The sequence below is a fragment of the Oryctolagus cuniculus genome, chromosome 2 (assembly GCF_051225735.1).
Source record: "Oryctolagus cuniculus isolate XC-2025 breed Fujian yellow rabbit chromosome 2, ASM5122573v1, whole genome shotgun sequence".
In the NCBI taxonomy this organism is placed as follows: domain Eukaryota; kingdom Metazoa; phylum Chordata; class Mammalia; order Lagomorpha; family Leporidae; genus Oryctolagus; species Oryctolagus cuniculus.
The window spans coordinates 177,231,139-177,251,012 of NC_142868.1; the positions used below are offsets into that span (position 1 = coordinate 177,231,139).

The window sequence follows — 19,874 nt, forward strand, 5'->3', positions numbered from 1 at the left end:
GGGCACAGAGAGGGGTGAGAAGCCTGGGTTTGTGCCACTTAGAGCCAGAGCACCTTCCACTGCAGTGCCAACCAAAGACAGGGAGCAAAGAAGGAACACAATGGGCAAGCTCCCGAGCGCTTAAGTGACCGCTCTTTATGGCGACGACCTATTGTTCGTCCAAGAGCCTAGCCCAGTGGCTCCAGTGTCACATTCAAGGTCAAGGTCACAGGCATACCCAGGAATGGATCTTCACCCATACGCAATTCCAGCATTAAGAGCCCAGAGTTGGGGAACAGACAACTGGAATCACAGCTCTGCCCCTGCCACTTGCCCTGTGTCCTTGGGAAAGTGCCTAAGCTCTGATGCACATTGCCAGCTCTGCAAGGGAGGAACAAAGGACCTAACACACTAGTGGGTGGCTGGCTTGGAGCCCCGCTTCCCCACAGGGGTTCTCTTCCAGGTTTATTGTGGTTTTCTGTCTCCCCTGCCTTAGAATCAGCAGGCAAGCTCGGCCCTTCTCTCTCCCCTGCAGGTCTCTGTCGCTCAGACAACATTGACACAAAGCAGTATCACGGCTGTGACTCAGTGGCATTGTCGGGCTGAGGGCTGCTGGCTCCTGGGACGTGGGCTCAAGGGCCTGCCCTCGTTTGCTTGTAGCTTTCCCGTGTGTGGGTAGAATGAAATAAAGGGGCAACCCTGGCCTCTGCAGTGAGTGATGATGAACTTCCCAGGGGCAGGTAGCAGGGAGAAAAGTTTAGGTCATCGTGGGCCACCTGCTCACAGACAGAGACATCTGGTTAGTGCTGGGATACAGGATGAGGAGGGCTAGCCTTGGGCTATGGCTCTCAGGCTATCCCACTCTTAATCATATCAGCCTCTTCTACCTTCCCATCTCACTTCAGTGCCATGGAAATGGTGCCATAGCTCCTAATGGGCTGGGAGCCAGGAAACAGGCTGTGTCTATGGAATAGAGATGCTGCCTGTGACAGGGCTTGGCAGGCCCTGGGAACCCATAAAGATCTCTCCTCTGCAGCCTGAAGCAACATCGCTGCCATTTATCTGCTATTGCCCCTCAGCTCGCCCAGGGTCTTGGATGCAGTCACAGGGGTGCTGAAGTGGCACCTGCCCTTGCGAAGGGCCAACAGAGACAGGGGCAAGTTTCTCCCCTCTCTCATCCCAATACCACGCAGGCATCAGAAACATGGTGGTTTGTTTGCTTCCATTTTTCTTGCTCTGGCTGCAGCCAGCTGAGGTCTGAGGTTAAATTCATCCTTACTGGTAAAATGCAGCTGTGCTCAGCTTCCTCTGCTCTGACTTGCACTGGAGAGCCCTGACCACTTGCTTCTCTGTTCTTTGCAGATCCAGTACAGGGGAAGACAGGAAGGACTCATTCGCCTGTGGAACCCCTGGGGCAAGACGGAGTGGAAAGGGCGCTGGAGTGATGGGTATGGCTTCTGCAAACTTCTCCCCATTCTTCCCTGAGAGGCCAGTGTGGAGGGGGCACCCTGCCCACGTGGGCACATCTCTCTTGCTGACTGTGGGTTTTACCACAGACCTGTCTGGTTCACACCTGGTGTGGCTGTCACTCTAACTCAAGCTCCCATGGTGCCATTCACTGAGTGCCTATTAGACACCTATTTTGTTCTCTGTATTAAGTGCCCTGAGTTGAGAGGACAGGTGCTGTGGGATATATACAGTTGACAAAAGCCAGTGTCTCTCCTCCAATTGGCCACGGTCTGGAGCTATGAACCCACATACCTAGAATTAGCACAGAGGGCTGGAGGCAGGGCAGGAGCCAAGCCCCCATTTGGCCAGAGAGATGGAGAAAAGGAACATCATCTTTTGATGGGATCCGATGGGATTCTGGTTTGGAGGAGTCTGCATCATCAAGATGGAGAAGGCTTCCTATGTAGGGGGAGGTGGGGAAACGGAGGCAGGGGTCTGAACGACCTTCTGCTCAGTGGACTCCAAACCTCAGTCCTGCCTGCTGCCCTGGACTGCCGCTGTCCTGGGTGCTGGAATAGTGCCTTGCTCACTGTGGGAGTGGATGCTCTCAGTGCCCTTAAGTAGGCCCCAGCGGGGACCAACAGAGTGGTCCCAGCATTCCGCCAAGAGCTAGGCTGGCCCTTCGCCATTGCCATGGGGGTTGACTCCTGGTCCCCCACCTGCTTGCTGACTGAGAAGGAGAAGTGGTCCCGGGAAAGACAGAGGGGCAGCAGCAGGTTACTTGTTCTTCCCAGCTTCCCTGGGTCCCAGCCCCATGGTGTGGCTCTGCAGGTCTGTGTAGACCAATAGAAAGAGCCACGGTTCAGTGGCCACCAGCAGCATTGCTGGGGAGGGAGGCGTGATTGGAAAGGAAATGAAATGCATCCAAAACAATAGGAGGACTGGGCCCAGCAGGAGTGAAAATCAATACAGTGAGGACAGTGAGTTCCAGAAGGAGACGCAGAGCCAACCAGGGCTCCAGGCCCAGGTCCAGGCTGCCCAGACTCTGGCTGGCCTGATGCTCTCAGATAAGCTGTGCAGTGGTCACTGATTCCAGGTGAGCCCGAGCAGCTGGTGTGTGCCTGGTACATGTGGGCGCTCTGCACGTGTGAGATAAACGCAGGACTGGGTTGAGGGAGAAAGAAGCGAAGGGAAGCAAAGCAGAGTGATGGGTACAGTAGCCCTGGCTGTGACCTCAGGTGCCCCTGAAGAGTAGATCCAGGCTCCTGCCCATCCCTGCCCCGAGAAGGGGAATGAACTTGTAAACTCCAAACTAAGCCAGCTTGGTCACCCCTCTTCCCTCTGATACTTCTATTCCTCCCCTTCCCCAGGGAAATCCTAACAGCCTCTATCTTGTCCAGTTCTCATTCCCATTCCTTACCCCAAGCTGCCCAGTACAGCCTGAGGTTGAATTCCTGATGTGGGGTTGGCTGGGGGGCAGGAATGGAGAGAGGGCGAAAGGCAGTGACATTCCCTGGGGGAGGCGGGGAAGAGGCACAAACCCACCTGAGCTGATGGTTCACTCATGTCTCCAACTAAGCATCAAGTCCTTTGTGAACCTAGCAGAGGCACTAGGGAGTGGGCAAGGAGAACCCTGGGTGCCCCTGGGTGGGAGGGGACGTGCAGGCCAGGACACAGCCAGGCTAGCCTGATGAAGAGGAAGGTAAGAGAAGGAGTATTGGGAGCTAGGCTTGGGGTGCCCAATGCCTGCATGGGAACTTGGATTTGTACCCTACAGGTGTGGGCATTGACGGGGGGCTTCTAAGCGGGGAAGACGTGTGTGCAGGCCAGGGCTTGGACGATGGATGCAGGAGTGGCAGCAGCACCAAGTCTGTAGGTCACTGCCTGGTTGAATGGCAAGGGACACCCACTTCCACCAGAAGCCAGGCTGGAAGGCAGCCACGGGGCCGGCAAATCACTGTCTGCACTGTCTGCAGGTGGGCGATTTCTTCCCTGCTTTGTAGGAGCGGAGATGGATGGAGTGCCCGGATGGTCTTGTGCCAGCCGTAATTAAAATTTCACTCATACACACTTAAAGGCAAACTTGCATGAATCAATAGCATATTGATTTACACTACATTTATTTTCCCTTACACACTGCAGAAAATGTAATTATCCCTTAATTATGAAATTGCCATTTTACAATAACACATCTGACTGCCTCAGCCTGCAGCCGGAAGCCGGAGTGGTGGCCCCTGCTTGTCATCCTGGTGGGGAGGTGACCCGGGTTCTCCATGCAAGCCCTTTCAGGAGAAGGAGCTCATTAAATTTTTTATGCCGCTGGGCTGTTGCCCGTGAGCATGACTCCACTCTGAAAAGCGGGCAGACGGAGGGGCAGCTCCTCCCTTTTGCCTGTTGAGGGTCTCCTTGTCTGCAGACCCTAGGACTAGCTTCTGGAATAGCGGGGGTATTCAGAAAGTGTCTGGAAAATGCACATTATCACACAGTTCTTTTACTTTCATTTTTCCCATGACCTTTTAGAATTATCCATTGTATCTCGTTCCAACATTAACCAGAGAAGAAGGCAAACAAAAGCTCACTTGCCTGCTGTGTCAAACTCACGTGTTAAACACCTGGGATGAGATGGTGGCCAAGAGAGCTCACTGACCTCATGGCACTGGGAGCTCAGTGGGGGACAGCATCAAAGAAACCAGCAGCAGGGTGCATATTGCCAAGATAGGAGTGGTGCAGTGGGCTATGGGAGCTCAAAGGCACCGTACCAATCCTGTGTAGGGAGCATGTAGGTGGCAAAGGGCCAAAAAAGTCATCCTAGGGGAAGTGTCCTCTAAGAGGAAAGATGAGGAAGAGACAATGGGCTCCACAGCTGAGAGAAGGAATGTTCCAGGTGGAGGAAGCATCATGGTGAAAGCCGAGATGGTGGGAAAGGAGGGATTTCTAAGGAAGTGAATTCAGCCATTATCACTGGAGTACTGAATCCAGGGTGGGAAGAGGAGAGGAAGTGGGAGATGGTCCAGGGAGACCTGGAAGGTAGGAAGAAACCAAGGCTCTCCTTCAGGAGCTGGAATGTACCCTGAGAGCAGGGGAATGACATCCCATGACTAAACTTTAAAAAGATCCTGTTGCTGTCGGTGCAAGGAATGGATAAGAAAGTGGCCAAGACTGAGTTCAGGGAGGCCAGTCAGAAGTCCAGCAGGGAGATGAGCGTAGTCTGAACTAGGGTAACCCCAGGAGGGCTGGAAATTAGTGGATGACTTTGAGAGCAGTTGAGGAGGTGGAATCAACCAGTGACTAACGTGTGGTGACTGGACGTGGGAGACAGGAGTGAGAGTTACCCCCTGCTACTCCCACTCAGGCAGTAAGAGGAGGAAGTGGATGAGTGTGGTCTGAGACAAGTGTCTTGAAGTATCTACAGAGAAGTGGGGCGGACTGTAGAGCCATCCAGAGTTCACCGGTGAGGATCAGGCTGGGGACAGGTGTTTGGAAGTCATCAGCATACAGGGAACGACTGACTCCTGTCCCCAGGTAGATGACACTCTCCACCTGCTCCCCGGTACTAGTGGTGGCCTGTGCGAAGCACCCTGCTGGGCAACACACCTGGATGAGATCAAACGCTCTGCATAGGTCACACTAATGATTGTCTCTCTATGCTCAGGTCTCAAGAGTGGCAGGAAATCCATAATCAGTGGAAAAGCCAGCTACATGAGGACAAAGAAGATGGCGAGTTTTGGTATTTACCCTTCTTTACTACATAAAAATCCCTGCTTTAGAAGGATGGACAGTACCTGCAAACACACAATTTTGGATGGAGATTTCCATGTCCTTTCCTTGTGTGTGAAGGTTTTTTTGGGTATGAAATACTGTACCTCCAGGGACATTTTAATGGTCAAAAGGAATATTGGTACCAAAGGTTTCCTAGCAACTAGGAGGCATGGTTGTCACACCTCTGTCTACTGTGCCAACGTGTTACCACCCTGGCACTCTGCAGTCTCCTTGGTGTGATATGCCAAACAGCAGCAGGAGGCCACTGCCCAGCTCTGGCTCTGAGTACAGGGGTAGACATCAGCATCACCACCCAGAAGTCAGGCAGGGATGGACGGTCTAAAACCACATTCTTGGCCAGCGGCTCATTTCTTTACTTAGAGGATAAGATGGAAATTTTTTTAATAAATCTTTTTAAAAGATTTATTCATTTCTTTGAAAGGCAGACAGGGAGAGAGGGAGGGTGCGGGAGAGGGAGCAGGAGCTGGAGAGGGAGAGGGAGCGGGAGCGGGAGCGGGAGCGGGAACGGGAGCGGGAGAGGGAGAGGGAGCGGGAGAGGTCTTCCATCTGCTCCTTCACTTCCTAGATGGCCACAATGGCCGGAGCTGCATTAATCCAAAGCCAGGAGCCAGGAGCTGCTTCTGGGTCTCCCACATGGATACAGGGACCCAAGGATTTGGGCCATCTTCCACTACTTTCCCAGGCCATAGCAGAGAACTGTATTGGAAATGGAGTAGCCAGAACGCAAACCAGTGCCCATATGGGATTCCGGCACTGCAGGCAGAAGCTTAGCCTGCCATGCCACAGGGCTGGTCCCAAGATGGACATTTCTTTGAGGGCTTGTTTGGTTTATTTATTGTGAATATGTGAAAAGGAGCCCGGATCTGAGTAATTAAAACTCAGAGGGACAAATGTGAGTTAGAAGGAGATATTCTCAGTATCCCTGGTGTAACCACAGAACGAGGTGGGGTTTTCAGTGTGGAATGAGCTTTATTCTGAGAAAGACCTCAACAGTGACTTTGGCAAGAGGCTCCAGAGAAAGGCAATGCTTGCAGCAGCATGTGAGGCCTGTAGCAAAGAGAACCTGGCAGTCGCTGTGGCCTGGAGAGGGCTGGGAATTGGCTCAAGGGGTTGAGGAGATGGTAAGTGCCAAGAGACGTGCAGAATTGAAGGTTTGACCCTGCCCTTGTCCTGCCGGCCACTGAACAGAATGGTTCTTGGAGGGGAGTGAGCCTGCGTCAGACTCAGGGCTTCAGGTAGGACAGAGGTAAGTCAATGGCTACTTCAGCTGGCACAGAAAAGGTACAGTAAAGGGGTGGAATCCACCCCTGGGGAACACCAGTGGTCCTTTGCTGATCCTGGTGTGTATCTGTTGTTAACAGGATGTCATGTCAAGATTTCCAGGAGAACTTCACCTGCTTATATGTATGCAACCAATTTCCAATCATCCTGCACGAAGGATTTATGTCCCATGAGAGATGGTCTCCAAAGATATTGAAGAATCAAGTGACTCTAGGAAACACTGCAGGTATTCCTGGTGTTGGTGGTCATTCTGCTAGCATGGAAGCTGTCAGCCCTGGCCTTGGCCTGGCTTCAGCTCTCTTTGGGCCTTGATTCTGGATAGACCATCACCCTGGAGCTGAAAGGAGGGGGATTTTACAGCCACTGCTTCTCCAAGGAAAGTGACTGCTGATGGGGAGTGGGTAGCAGAAGCTCCAGTGAGCATCCTCTGGCCCATCATGGTCTGCCTCTGTCCATATCACCTCTCCTGGGAGAGGAGCAGGCTCTCTGCTTATCGGTGAATGTTCAGGCAGTGGACAGAGCTGAGGAAAGAACACAGGACAGAAGTGAGAATCTAGATTAAACCATTATCATTGCCATGTGTTAGCTTTGAGATCCTGGGGTACATTTGACCTCTGGGTCCTCAGCACCCCAGCTGTTAGCAGTGGAACTAGAAATCCCCGTGAGCCCTCTTGAACCCACACGCACCACCCACCCACCGGCGAGAGGATGTGTGAGTCCCTGTGCCCTGTTTTGGTTGGTGAGCCCACAGAGGTAGGTCCTTTTGAGTCTGTCCCTCGGCTCCTCTGAGATGAATCTTATTGCTCTTGAGTCTGGGAGGGTCACATTCCCTCACTCTATATCCTGCTCGCTGTTTGTGACATTGATACGTGAAACAGCTCCCTGTAGAGACAAATATGAGTGTGCCTATCTACCCTTGATAAAAGAAGCTGTAAATATATTTGTGTGTGTGTGTGTGTGTATGTGCATGCCTGCATAGGTGTGTGTGTTGGCACTGAGACACTCGCATTCTCTTTAATGGCTGCCTTGTGACAATGGTTTGCTTGAATGATTCCATAGTCAGGGTGACCTTTTCCACCTCCAGCTGTAGTGCTCACTGTGCTGCTCACAACCTCATCACCAGGCGGTCATTCTTAGGTGGCTAAGTTACTAATTCACCTGCCTGAGCTGCACCTGTCTGCCTGTGAGACCCAAGTCCCCTTCCATGGATGTACTGCACGTAGTTGAACTAACCAAAGTTACACATTGTGGCCATTTTTAGCAATAGCTGACAAGGGAGAGAAGAAAGGAAGCCTTGATCAAGTACCTGTTAGGTGCAGTTTAACGCCTCCCCTTACTCGAGGGGAGCAGGAAGCCCGTGGCCATGTCCTTGGCAGCTTCCCATTCCCCTGTCAGAGCTTCCCAGGTTGAGACCTGGACCCTCTGATGTGTGTTCGCTCATCTCTGTCTTATCTTCATTCCTCCATGCATTTGAATCTAATGGTGTCCACAATGGTCCTCTCTCTTGCTATGGCTGCCGTGAGCGTGCTTGGGCAGAAGAGAAACCTAGCCTGGCACCTCCCGTTTGAACTTCCTCTGTCTCTATTGGTGCTTGAGTGATTGATGCCATTTCAAGTCTCTGGTGGTTACCCCTAATGCCTTAACACCCAAGGGCTCTCTCATTCCACTTATTATTAGAAAAATAGGCCTTGACTTTACAGGTTGAGAAATGTTTTTGCCATGCTGAGACTATACTCTACCACCCTGTATTTGAGGCTTAGAAAATAAACTTGTACCCCAACAAGTAACTGTAAAGACCAGACCCAGGCCTTAGGTCTCCAAATCCAGAGCTTATAATCCAACCCCACAGGAATCTTGAACTTGGTGATTGACCCAACTGGGAGCCCCAGGAGTGGAGCTGAGATCAGTAACATCTCTTTCCCATATAGGAGGACCTCAGAGGGACACTCACTATCTGTTTTCTGTGCAAGAGGACATGGGAGGCAGCAATGTCATCGTGTCCCTCACCGTCAGGCCACAAAGTTTGAAGGCAGAAGATGACCACTTTCCTCCACACTTCCAGGTCTTCAAGGTAAGACAGCCTGCCGCAGGGCTTTCACTGGGGACATTTCTCCCAGCTGGGGAGAGCCTCTGCCAGGCTGGGAGATTTGAATGCATCACATCATGGAAATTAAGCTCACAGTGGCCATCATATTCACCTGGTCCAACTCTACATTTGCAAGATAACCTAGGAGCTGAGGGAGATTAGATGTTCCTGTGTTGATGATGGGACTCACACCTTCCTGGGCCACTTGCATCACTTCCTGTTTTGCAGAAGCTAATACCTGTTGCTCAGAAAGGAGTCTGGTCCAAGCCCGGTTACTGCAGCACTGCAGATTCCTGGGTCCACCGTAGGCCTCATGAAGCAGAATCTCCAAGGACAGAGCGTGAAAATCTGCACTCTCAAGAGTTCCCTGGGGCTGGTTATGCTCAGTAAAGTTTGAGAATCATTGACTTCTCTAATCATTGATTAGCAAATCCTGGACATAAATGAAAAGGGTGCATTTTTCTCTTATGTGTCGACCAAAATGCAGCCATAGCTGGGATGTGGCCTGTGAGCAGCTGTTTGGCCATTTGCCCAAGTCCAGGTCTTTCTCTCTTTGTGGACCCCCAACCAACTTCTTAGCTGCAGAGGTGCCGTCTGCCCCTCAGCACGCCAGCACATACAGCGTGTGAGTAGAAGACACAGGAATCTGCTTTGTACAACATCATTTAAAAGGGGAAAAAGCTGCAAAAGGAAATTTGATGCCTCTGCTTCCTCCTTCTGCCCCAAACAATTCAGCACACCCAAAGGAAGGGGAATTGGTTCTCAAGTCATTCTCTGCACTAATGTGGGTCATTTAAAAGCCGCCACCACCAAACGAAGGATTTCCTCTACTCATGTTGAAGAAAGTAAGGCCCAGGGAGGAGATGACATAGAGTTCATAGCAGAGCTGGGGGTGGAGCCCAGATGTCCACCATGCCTTTGTCCAGCACTCCAGTTGCCGTTGTGAGTGCCAGGGATGCCTGAGTCCCATCACCAGACCAGACTACTGATGACAGCATCTCTGGGAATGACTTCAAACCTGCTGACTGGGAGTAAGGCAGAATTTGGGCCCCAGCTCATTTAGGGGCAGGCAGGATCCCTGGGTACTCTGCTCCTGGCTGAACAGTTGGTTGGACTGATGAGAAGGCCTCACAGCAATAGTGTGCTTCAAAGTTACAAGCATGATCACATTCATGGTCTCAAAACCCGGGTAGCCCCACTGTTGGAGATGCAGAAGCTAAAGTTCAGGGAGTGAGAATGAGCTAGCCAAAGTGCTACTCGGAGCTAATGGGGAGGTTTGATCCCAAGACCTGTGATCCCAGGTCCAGGGCTCTACGCTGGTCTTAGGCCCTTGCCTTTCTCTTGATGCCCAGGGCCCCAAGGGAAACCAAGATCCTGTCTCAGGAAAAGGGAGAGAGTGGCACTGGGTGGTAAGAATTCAGTGGAACTTGTTGGGGTTCAGCACAGTACCTTGAGGGTGTCCCAAACCTACTGAGGCTATCAAAGGACATCTCCCAAGAATGTTTTCTAGACTTTAAAAAAAAAGATATTATTTGAGAGTCAAAGTTACACAGAGAGAAGGAGAGTTGGGGAGGGGCAGGGAGAGAGAATGGTCTCCCATCCACTGGTTCTCTCCCCAAATGGCCAGAACAGCAGAGCTGTCTTTAACTCAGGAGCCAGGAGATTCTTCCAGGTCTCCCATGCAGGTGCAGGTGCCCAAGAACTTGGCCATCCTCCACTTCCTTCCTAGGCACATTAGCAGGGAGCTGGATTGGAAGTAGGGCATCTGGGACTTGAACTGGTACCCATACAGGATGCTGGTGTGGTAGGCAGAGGCTTACCCTCTATGCCACAGTGCCAGGCCTGGACATTTTCATCGCACTCTGGCACCAGAACACCCTTCCACAGTGGGGGAACTGGAGAGAACCAGGGTCCATCCTCCACTGCGGTAGCCAAGGAGAACAGGAATTCCCTTTACCAGACTTTGGATGCCAAAGGTGTAGACTTGTGATCCAGGTTGGTCCAGTTAGGTGCTCCCCCATCGCCACCATGACCTACCTGCCCCCAATCCACCCACACACACTCTGCCACTCGGAGTTTTCCTCTTGAAGAATTAAATGGAAGAGATGGGAACAGACTAGAATTCTGAGCCTCCCAGCAGCAAAGTAGGGCAGTCCCTACGGTGGTGTCCATCCATGTAGCCAGCTCACCTGGTGCCTGCCCACCTTCCAAGCTGTGCTGTTCAGATTCCCATGGACATGAGAAGCTACACTCTTCCAAGAAATGCTTTCTGGCCCATGCCAGCTGGGTTGTTTATGGTGTTCTCAGCCAAGAATCCCTCCTGATTCAGATGCCTGCTAAGAGGATCCTCATCCCCATATCCCTCACCTCTCAGCTCTGTGCAGATAAAAGTTTGGACCAAAAGCAACGATTTGGGAAGGGCAGGGAAGACATTGAGGCACTTGGTCCTCCCACCCAGGATGGAATAAGCCAGGGCTCCAGGTAAACCCAGTAACAATAGGTCAGCTGAGTCTCCCATTTCTGACATGAGTCAGAAGCCCAGAGAGGGTCCCAGGACGGCTCTGATGCACAGCCCCTGGGTCTGCTATTTACATGATCATCTGTGAGTCCAGGTCTCTGAGCTGGACAACACAACATGGTTTGTCAGAGGGCTTTACAGTTCAGGAGCCCTAGCCAGGAGGTAATCACACTCACTTTTAAGATGCTAGCAAGACCTCTTCTCGACTTTTCAGCTAGATTTGCATTATTTCTCACTTGCCCAGCTTGCAACACCAGGATTTCAGATCTTCACTTAAACAACAGACAGCTCGAGAAACACTTGGGTTGCAGCAGGCCCTGTACGTAGCAGCAGCCAAGCTCTCAGGAGTCCCTCGAGCTCTCATGGTGTTTGTGGCACAGGGCAGACCCAGTGAAAACAGCACTGTAGCCCTGGCATGGGCCTGTGGCTCCCTGCTTACTATGGGGCCTCTGCTCTGCTTTACACCAACATGCGGAACATGTGTGGTGTAAGAACAGGGAGGGAGAAGACAGGAGGTGGAAAGGGACAGGGGTGGACAAGCCATGCAATCCTCACCCCAAATCTCCACCCCTATTCTGGGACTCTCCAGCCTCCTCTCATGTCACCCTCGGCCTCCAGAGAAAAACATGCAAACCAAGTCAGTCCACATGGGTGGGCCTCAGGATCAACAGTGGAAAAGAACCAAATCCCAGTGTCATGGCAGCAGGACTGAGTGACAAAGTCACATGGCTTGTTGTGTGTTTGAGTGACAAAGTCACATGGCTTGTTGTGTGTCCCCAACTCCACTGAGCTTCACTTTCTATATCCATATCCATAGACCTGGATCCTAGGGTCTGCTGGCAGGATTTTTGTGAATGGCATGTCCCATACAAGTGCTTCACAAAATGCAGAGTGGCTTGGATTCGGTGCTTCCTTTGACTACACAGAAAGACTGGCATTTGGCCATTTCCCCATAGACATGCAGAGGTTCCTGACTGCTGGGCATCCTAGAACAAATACCCATATTTACGGTGGTCTGATGGGAAGACAGTTCCCTTCTCACTGGAGCTCCCAAAGTTGGGGAGTTTACACTGGGTCCAAGTTCTGTCTTTTCTGGAGGCCCCGTGAGTGCTGTCAGCGTTGTTAGGAGCGGTAGGCATGCCTCAGATACTTCCCCTCCTGGTCTCCAACTTGCTGCTGCCTGCAGCTGAATCGGCTTCCTTTCTTACAACTCTGCACAGCGGGTCAGTAATCATCCTCATTCTGTCCAGGGGTACCAGGGAACAGGCTGACACAGGAGGTGAAGAGATCCAGGGCCACTTGACTTTCTGTTTCAGTGCAGGTCCCTGAACCTGTCTTTCTTCCTCTCGTCCACAGGTGGACTCTCAGGTATGGCTCACCGGCACCTTCCCTGGGCTTCCCATGCCTTGGCCGCTGTCCGTTGGTAAAGTGCTCTTCCTGTTCCGGCACCCAGGGCCTTCATGCAATCAGTGGCTGCAAATGCAGCCTTGCTTTGTCTCGCATCAGATACTTGGGCTCCCCAGACAGGTCAGCTCGGTGGGAAAACACTGAGCTGCCCTGGTCTGAAGGTTGGATCCCCTGAGCTGCTCCCTTGTTTAGCATTCAAGAGGGGCTGGACCCATTTGCAAGCATTTGCCACTGGTAGAGGGGTGAGCTTGATGCATCCAATCCCATCTCACCAAAGACGAGAGCAGCACAAAGTGGGTGCCTCAGGAGCATCCTTTGCCCCCTGCGTTAGTCAGCCCCACAAAGCCGCCACCCACAGAATGCGTGCGCTCCAAAGGCAGCCTCAGGGAATGTCCTCCAACTCCACTCACAAGCAAATCCCCCCCTTCGAAATGGGTGACCTGGCTCAGTGTCAGTGAAAAGCAACTTAGAACTATTAGGAAGGACCAGAAGGTCAGACAGATTCGGCAAAGTCCGTGCTCACAGCACTCAGCTCTGTCCGTGTAGAGGAGCCGTGTGGTGCCCTCACTGCCAAGTGGGCAGGTGTAGTGGAGGCACATCTGCCTGGCTACTGAAGACAGGTGTGGGGAGCAGGATGTGGCCACAGTCAGCTGAGCATGGCTGCGGCATTTCCAGCCCTTCCCGACAGAGGTCAGAGCAGGGAGTCTCAGTGCAGGGGACAGTCGGAAGTTCAGGCAGAGAGCTGATAACAAGGAGGCCTGCCTGGGAGCTGTGTCCCAGCTGCAGGCAGGGGTTAGGATCCTGCTCTGGCCCTGGGTGCCCCAGCCCCGGAAGGGAAATATCTGGCAGGGCTTTGAGAGGAGCAGTCAGGTGTGAGGAGTGGTCAGCACCCCATTCCCAGCTCTGGAGGACAGTGTGGAGACTTGGACCAGGAAGGCACATGCCCATCCCTAGAACAACATAAACAGGTCTGTGCACAACTAGTCCTGTGTTAACTTGATGTGTGGGGAAGGGGACCCCTGAGCCATGGACCAAGGCCTCCCCTCTCTCCCCACACTCTATTTCTCACTGTCACTGGGGACCCGGGACAGGGCTGTGAGTGTCCAGTGGTGGAAAGAGGGCAGTAAGCAGGGCCATCTTCGCCTTCTGGATGGTGGGCCATGCGCTGCGTCCCCCCACCCTCACACACGATCAACCCAGGGACTCCTGGCATGGCTCACCCTCTGGGAAGGGCTCGTGGGTGCCAACACTGCTTTTGTCAGGAGGGTCCAAGTGAGTCAGGTTCCTGAACCCACTGGGGACTGCAGGTTCCATCAGCTGGATAGCCTTGGAGGAGCTGCTGAACCCCCCACTGTTCACCTGGGGGACTGGCTCCTGGCTCACCTGGGAGACGGCCCTGTCCTTGCCGTGTACACAGCAGCTCTCTCCTTCCCCCTTCAAGCAGAGCTCGTAAATAATCATTTCATGCTGTGTAACCATTCTAGATGGATTCTTCAGGCTAGACTATAGTAGGGAAAATTTGTTTAGTAAGGGATTTTTATTATGTAATATGACTGTGACATCCAAAAATGGGAACTGCATTATATTTATTGTTTTATCTCTAAGAAAAATATTGAAATAAAAGGAAAGTCATCAGGGCCTATTATTTTCCAAAGAGAAGGAATCTCAGGGCCCCACTGCAGGTGAACCAGAGGAAGTGAAAAGAATCCTACTGTGCCACGCTATCACAGGCTGGGGTGTATTGTGCCAGGTTCAGAAGAGAAGGGCAAGACCCAAGGGGAAAAGAAAGAACCTCGGTACTACACAAGGCCATCAGTTTTCCTGGAAATCATCTCTCTCTCTAAGCTGAGAAAGGAAACCCAGAAGCCAATGTGGTCTCAGGCTCAGCAAGACGAAACTGTGTGTTCTACTTCTCTGCATTCATTGTCGAGGGGCCACCCAAACAGAGCAGCCTCAACTGCGCTGTGTAAGAGTTCAGACAAAGATGGCCTCCATTGTCAGTGTCTTTGGTGCTGTTCTGGTGAACAGAGAAGGATCTAGAAGGTGGAGGAGGGAGGGATCCTTTCCTGGTGGCTGGAGAGCGTTTTCTCACGATGATCCTGTGTCTTCCAGTTCCAGGAGTTCCGGGAGAGATTGCCGCCCAATTTTTTTTCCCAATTCAGAAATGCTGTCCAGGGTGTAGACTGTGAAACCAAGTGTAACCTGACAAAGATCTTCCATCTGAACCCTGGGACCTACGTCGTGGTCCCCTCCACACATCGAGAAGAAACCGAGTTCCTGCTCCGAATCTTCCTGAAAGTGCCGGATGGTGACAGGTACAGGGCTTGCGGCATCCTGCATGTTTGCTTCTGCTTTGTTGTCTGAGGTTCATCGTGCCACGCTGCGCTGTGCCCTCTGTGTCGCGCTAGTGTGTGCTGTGTCCAAGGGGGACACGGTGAGGGCCTCGCTATTGAGAGCCTATTGAGAGATACTGTAAAGGGGGGTGACAAGGCCTAGGAGCGAATGACCCTACCACCAGAAGGAGGCGCTGCTGCTGGATGCAACACTCGATGCAGAGACAGCAGACTGGAGGGGACTGCTTCCAGCGAGAGGGTGAGAACACTGCTCCTTGGAGGAAACAGCACTTGAACTACTCCCCACAGGACAGTGAAAGTTAATGGCTTAAAGGGGAAGGCCACGCAGGTGGAAGAAAAAGCCCAAACAGGATGGAAGGGGGTGAGCATGGGGCTTTTTGACGAGTTGAGTGGTGGCAGCCACGTGTATGGGAAAGTGGTTTGTGAGCACGTGTGTCAAGTTGTCTAGAGTTGGGGGTATATCAGGGAAACATATCAGGGAGACACTGAAAGGTGGGCTTTAAAGATGGATGACCCCAGTCATGAAGGGTCCTGAATGCAAAGTCATTGGGTCAAAAGTGGGATCGAGAAGAACTCGCTCTGCTGGGCACCTCGTCCCCTCTTGGGGCTGAGGAAGACACCACCACAGCCATGCTGGGCATTATAATAGCATGGGTGAGGCCTGCAGGCAGCACACTGCCAGTTGGTGGTGGAACGTAAGACACAGCTTCTCTGCCTGATGGCATTGGAGGTTACTGTGCTGAGTGTATCTGATTGTGAAAGACACCATTCACCAATGACTGGAAGACCAGACCACAGTCACTCCCAAGGCTGGACACAAGGCCACAGTGCTTGACTGCCTGTGAACTGCCATAGCGGTCCACGCCCCAGCCAGCAGTGCTGAAGACTCCACTCAAGTCCTTGGCACAGATATCCAGTGTCCTTGGCTGCTCTCCATAGGCAGGTGTCCTTTGAATAGTGAGCTGGCCATTTACATCACATATTCCCCTGTTTTTCCAGGAAGGTCGGCAGTGATTTCAACCTCAAGGCACTGAAGGTAGGTGTGCAGCAAAGTTTGGCTAGTGAGTGTCACTGCCCACATCCCATCTCCAGGAGATTCTGTCTCCTTCACTGCCTTACCCGTGACCATGAAAACAGAGACACCATAATGGGCAAAAGGGGGCTTGAAGGGGGAGGGGCGAGACAGAGCAGAGGGGTTAGGGGAGGAGACCAGGCCCCCAGGGCCAGGCTGGACACAATAGCCTTCCTTCTACAACCTTCCATTGATTTTTCATGCCCCTAAGGGGTTCTCCACTTGTCTGACCTCTATCTCTGATCTAGGCGGGGTGGTTGTGTCCTTGTTGGTGGCCTCTTTCCCCACAAGCTTAATGTTGACCATTTTCCCTTTGGTCCAGGGAAGTCTACCGGAGGATGCCTCCCCAGAAGTTGTTTTCCACAGATACACTCAGCAGGTACAGTGTCTAGTGCTGAGGGCCTTTTGGAGGATTGGGGAGGGAGGGAGGGAGCTGAGGAAGGAAGACTTCTCCCAGGCCCTCATGAGAATTCAGGGAGGAAAAGCAAGGTGACAGATCATTCTATCAGCCCCTCTCTCTCCCTGGATTGGCTCCAGAACGTCTCCAACTGCCAAGCTCCGTAGAGAAGTGGCGTCCTCATTGGGATGGCATCCATATGGAACTTAGAGCTTGGGAAGGGAGGGGATAATTATAGGAGGTATATATGAAGTGTGTTGCCTTTTGAATCTTTAAACAAGCAGCTGGCGCTGTCCCTTGAAATCCTTCCTTCTCCCACTTGGCCACCTCTATACCAACCTGGCATCACTCTTCCTCAGTGCTGGCCAGCTGCAGAGAGCACCAATGGCACGCTTCCTGCCAAGCCACCTATGTGCACACGGGATTTGCCTAATGGTTTAGTAAACTGTTATAAAGAACTCCCTGACTTGTCAGGTTAAAAGCAGCTGCCAAGGGCTCTGCATGATGGGACTTTACCGTCGTTAATCATGTTGGCATGGGAAGTGGAAAGCGATACAGATGACCACATGCACCTGCTGCCTTGGTGCAGCCAGAGGCCAAGGACAAGAATGCATTTTCATTCCCAGTGCTAAATGGGTAGTGGTAACCTGGAGGCAGCCTGGCCCCAGCAAGGAGGCAAAAGGAGAAATGAAAAGTGTGACCAGACATAGAGGGGGCCAGTGCAAAGTACAATGACTTTGGACCCCTGGGATCCAGACTTATTTTGAAAGATGGAGTCCAGACATGGACTCAGGCACTTTCCTTGATGCACAGCAAGGCAAGACAGGATGACTGTCTCCAGCCCATGAGCTTCGGAAGGCAGAGATGACATCATATGCATTCCTTGTCCCCAACTCTGAACGCTGTCCTTGGCCAGAAGAGGTGCTCAATCATTTCTGTGGAATTGAATTAAGACAGATTGGCTCCCCCAGAGCAGGTGCCCAAGCCAAGGTTAGCTTCCCAGAGACGGTCAGCAGGGCCTCATTAGAATGCCTGAGTCCTTGTTTCCTTCAGGGCAGGTGGGAAATTCTCACACGTGGCCCGTGCACCTGCACCTCTAAAATAAGCTACCATTTGTCATGTGATGACATGGTACAGATTCCCTAATCACAGCTCTCCTACCCAGTAGCCAAACACCTCCTCACAGATGGTGACTGGGAGCCCCCGTGGGGCCTTTGTAGGAATGAGAAGACGCAGGTGCAGCACTGTGCCAAGGGACACAGCTGGAAGTAGATGCCAGCCCTCCTTTTCAGCCCATGGTGGGGACGGTCTTGAACTGGTCCTACTTGGCTTCATTCTGCAAAACCTGTAGGCTATCCTCAGAGGCTGTGTCCTCCACAGCAAGTTTAAAGCAAAAATATTCATCCATGCATTCACAATCCCCTAATCTCTTATATGAGTTTAACTTATGAACTAATACTACAGTGTGTTCTTACCACTCCTCCTACTTCTTCCATTAGCCAGAGTGTGGTGTAACACTCCAACCAGCTTCTGCCTGAGGGCAAGGAAGCACACACTGGGATTCTTGGACAGGCTAGGTCCTTTCTTCTACCCATCATTTAATTGCAAAGCACTAAGGACACTGAGAGTACTATGCCAAGCACTTGTTAAAAGATTTACTTATTTATTTGACAGGGGGAGAGGAGAGAAGAGGTGGGGGGAGAGAGGAAGAGAATGACTTCCATTTGCTGGTTAACGCCCCAGATGGCTACAGTGAAGCCTGGGTCTCCCCGTGGGTGTCAGGGGCCTAAACATCGGCTGCTGCTTTCCCAGGCACATGAGCAGGGAGCTGGATCAGAAAAGGAGCAGCTAGGATGACTACTGGCACTTCAACATGGGATGCCAACCTTGCAAGCTGCAGCTTAACCTCCTGTGCCACAACGTTAAGCTTTGGGAATACCCAAGCACTGGCCCTTGGGTGTCATACATTTTGGTGGTACAGGCAAACATGCAGTTCTTTGGGAATTATTCAAGCAGCTATCATCTCCATTCTCTATCTCCATTTCAACTCATCACCCCTCATTTCCTCCAATACTGTGGTTGGTTACTACGTGTAGGGTCCGGGTCAGAGTGATCCTGAGGGATCTGGCTTAGAGCTGAAGGGCCCCCAAAGGAAAGATGATGGGGCTGCTTTGTGTCCAGTTGGAAGTGCCGAGGGCAACCCTAAGAGTGGGAAGGGACAGTGCGTCTGTTGCCTTTGAGGTGCTGGCTCTCATGAAAACTCCCAGGAGGCACCTTACCCTCCCTCACCCACTCTACAAGACCACCAATGCCAGCTCCCTAGGCAAAGGCTTCCCCAGGTGACAGTGTCACATCCTCCTCTCAGCTCTTGCCAGGACGTGAGAAAGGGCCACAGGAGGACGTAGCACAACCTTGCCTCTAGAACATCATTGAAGACGCTGCCCATCGAGCTGTTCACGGCCCCCAACAAAAATTCGAGTGCAGCTAACTCCTGCAGAGCTCAGGCCAGGACAGGTTTCTCTCCCCCGCAGCCTCAGTTGCTTCCTGAGTTTAATCCAAGGAAAACCATGCCAGCTCCCTCTTTGCTTCAGCTGCTGGGAAGACTAGTAATGTGCTCAGGTGCAGCCGCCTCCCACAGCCTAGATGTCTGGTATTTTTCACTCCGTGCCCACCGAGGTACACACCGTAGTTGTATGTTCTCAGTGTGTTTCTGGAGGCAGAGGGGAAGCACACAACAGCCCTTATCCAGAGGGGCTCCCAGCACCTGGGACAGCGAGGAGGAAGCACCCACTGCTTGCAGTCCAGGGGTGAATGGAGAGAGAAAAGCAAGGTGCCAAATGTCGGGGGTGGCCAGCACCACAGGTGTTCAGGGGAAGGCTTTGAGACAAAGCCTGCCGGGCCCGAGGTGGGTGGGAAGTGAGTGTTTAGAGAGTGCTCTACTGTCAGGCAGGTGTGCCTGCTGGGTCCCAGCTGTGCTGATGCCCATGGTCCTCTCTCAATTGCACCAGGGGCTGGACGTGGACGCTACCAGGCTGCAGAGCCTTCTCAACCAGGAGCTCCTGTCAGGTATGGTCATCCCAAGGACCTTCTGCTCCCAGCCTGACCCCACCATCCCCCTGCCCCCTCAGACCAGCATTTCCAGCCTTCCTGTTCTCTCTCCAGGACCTGCGGGGGACACATTCTCCTTGGATGAGTGCCGCAGCATTGTGGCTCTGATGGATGTATCCTTTGCCATTCAGAGCCTATGCATTCTGAGAGCTTCCCCAGGGGCCCAATTAGGGCTCACCCAGGAGCTGGGGTCTTGTGGATTCTCTGCTAGCTCATTAACCCTCTGGACCAACCACAGCCCCTGTACCCATTTCTGCTAATACACTGCATTGGCAGGTGCAGGAAGTGGCTACAAGCGGCAGGACCAAGCATCAAGGTCCGGGCTTGTGCTCTCCAATGAGCTGTTTGGCCCCTGCCCTCCCCGTCTCCCAGGCAGGAGAGACGGGCTCTGCACATGGCTCTCCCCGCACCCCACTGGCCCATGTGCTGTCTCCTGGGAGAGA

General features: G+C 52.4%; 1 protein-coding gene across 1 annotated transcript in view; it reads left to right on the forward strand.

Moving 5' to 3' along the window:
* LOC138843257 (calpain-13) overlaps positions 1-19,874 on the forward strand; it is a 50,871-nt gene that overhangs the window by 22,875 nt on the left and 8,122 nt on the right. The window contains exons 8-17 of the mRNA XM_089326591.1: positions 1,342-1,427; positions 5,081-5,155; positions 6,570-6,715; positions 8,418-8,560; positions 12,450-12,461; positions 14,613-14,815; positions 15,854-15,890; positions 16,249-16,305; positions 19,332-19,389; positions 19,486-19,544. Of these exons, the coding sequence (XP_089182717.1) occupies positions 1,342-1,427; positions 5,081-5,155; positions 6,570-6,715; positions 8,418-8,560; positions 12,450-12,461; positions 14,613-14,815; positions 15,854-15,890; positions 16,249-16,305; positions 19,332-19,389; positions 19,486-19,544 (876 nt within the window). The remainder of the gene's footprint in view (positions 1-1,341; positions 1,428-5,080; positions 5,156-6,569; positions 6,716-8,417; positions 8,561-12,449; positions 12,462-14,612; positions 14,816-15,853; positions 15,891-16,248; positions 16,306-19,331; positions 19,390-19,485; positions 19,545-19,874) is intronic.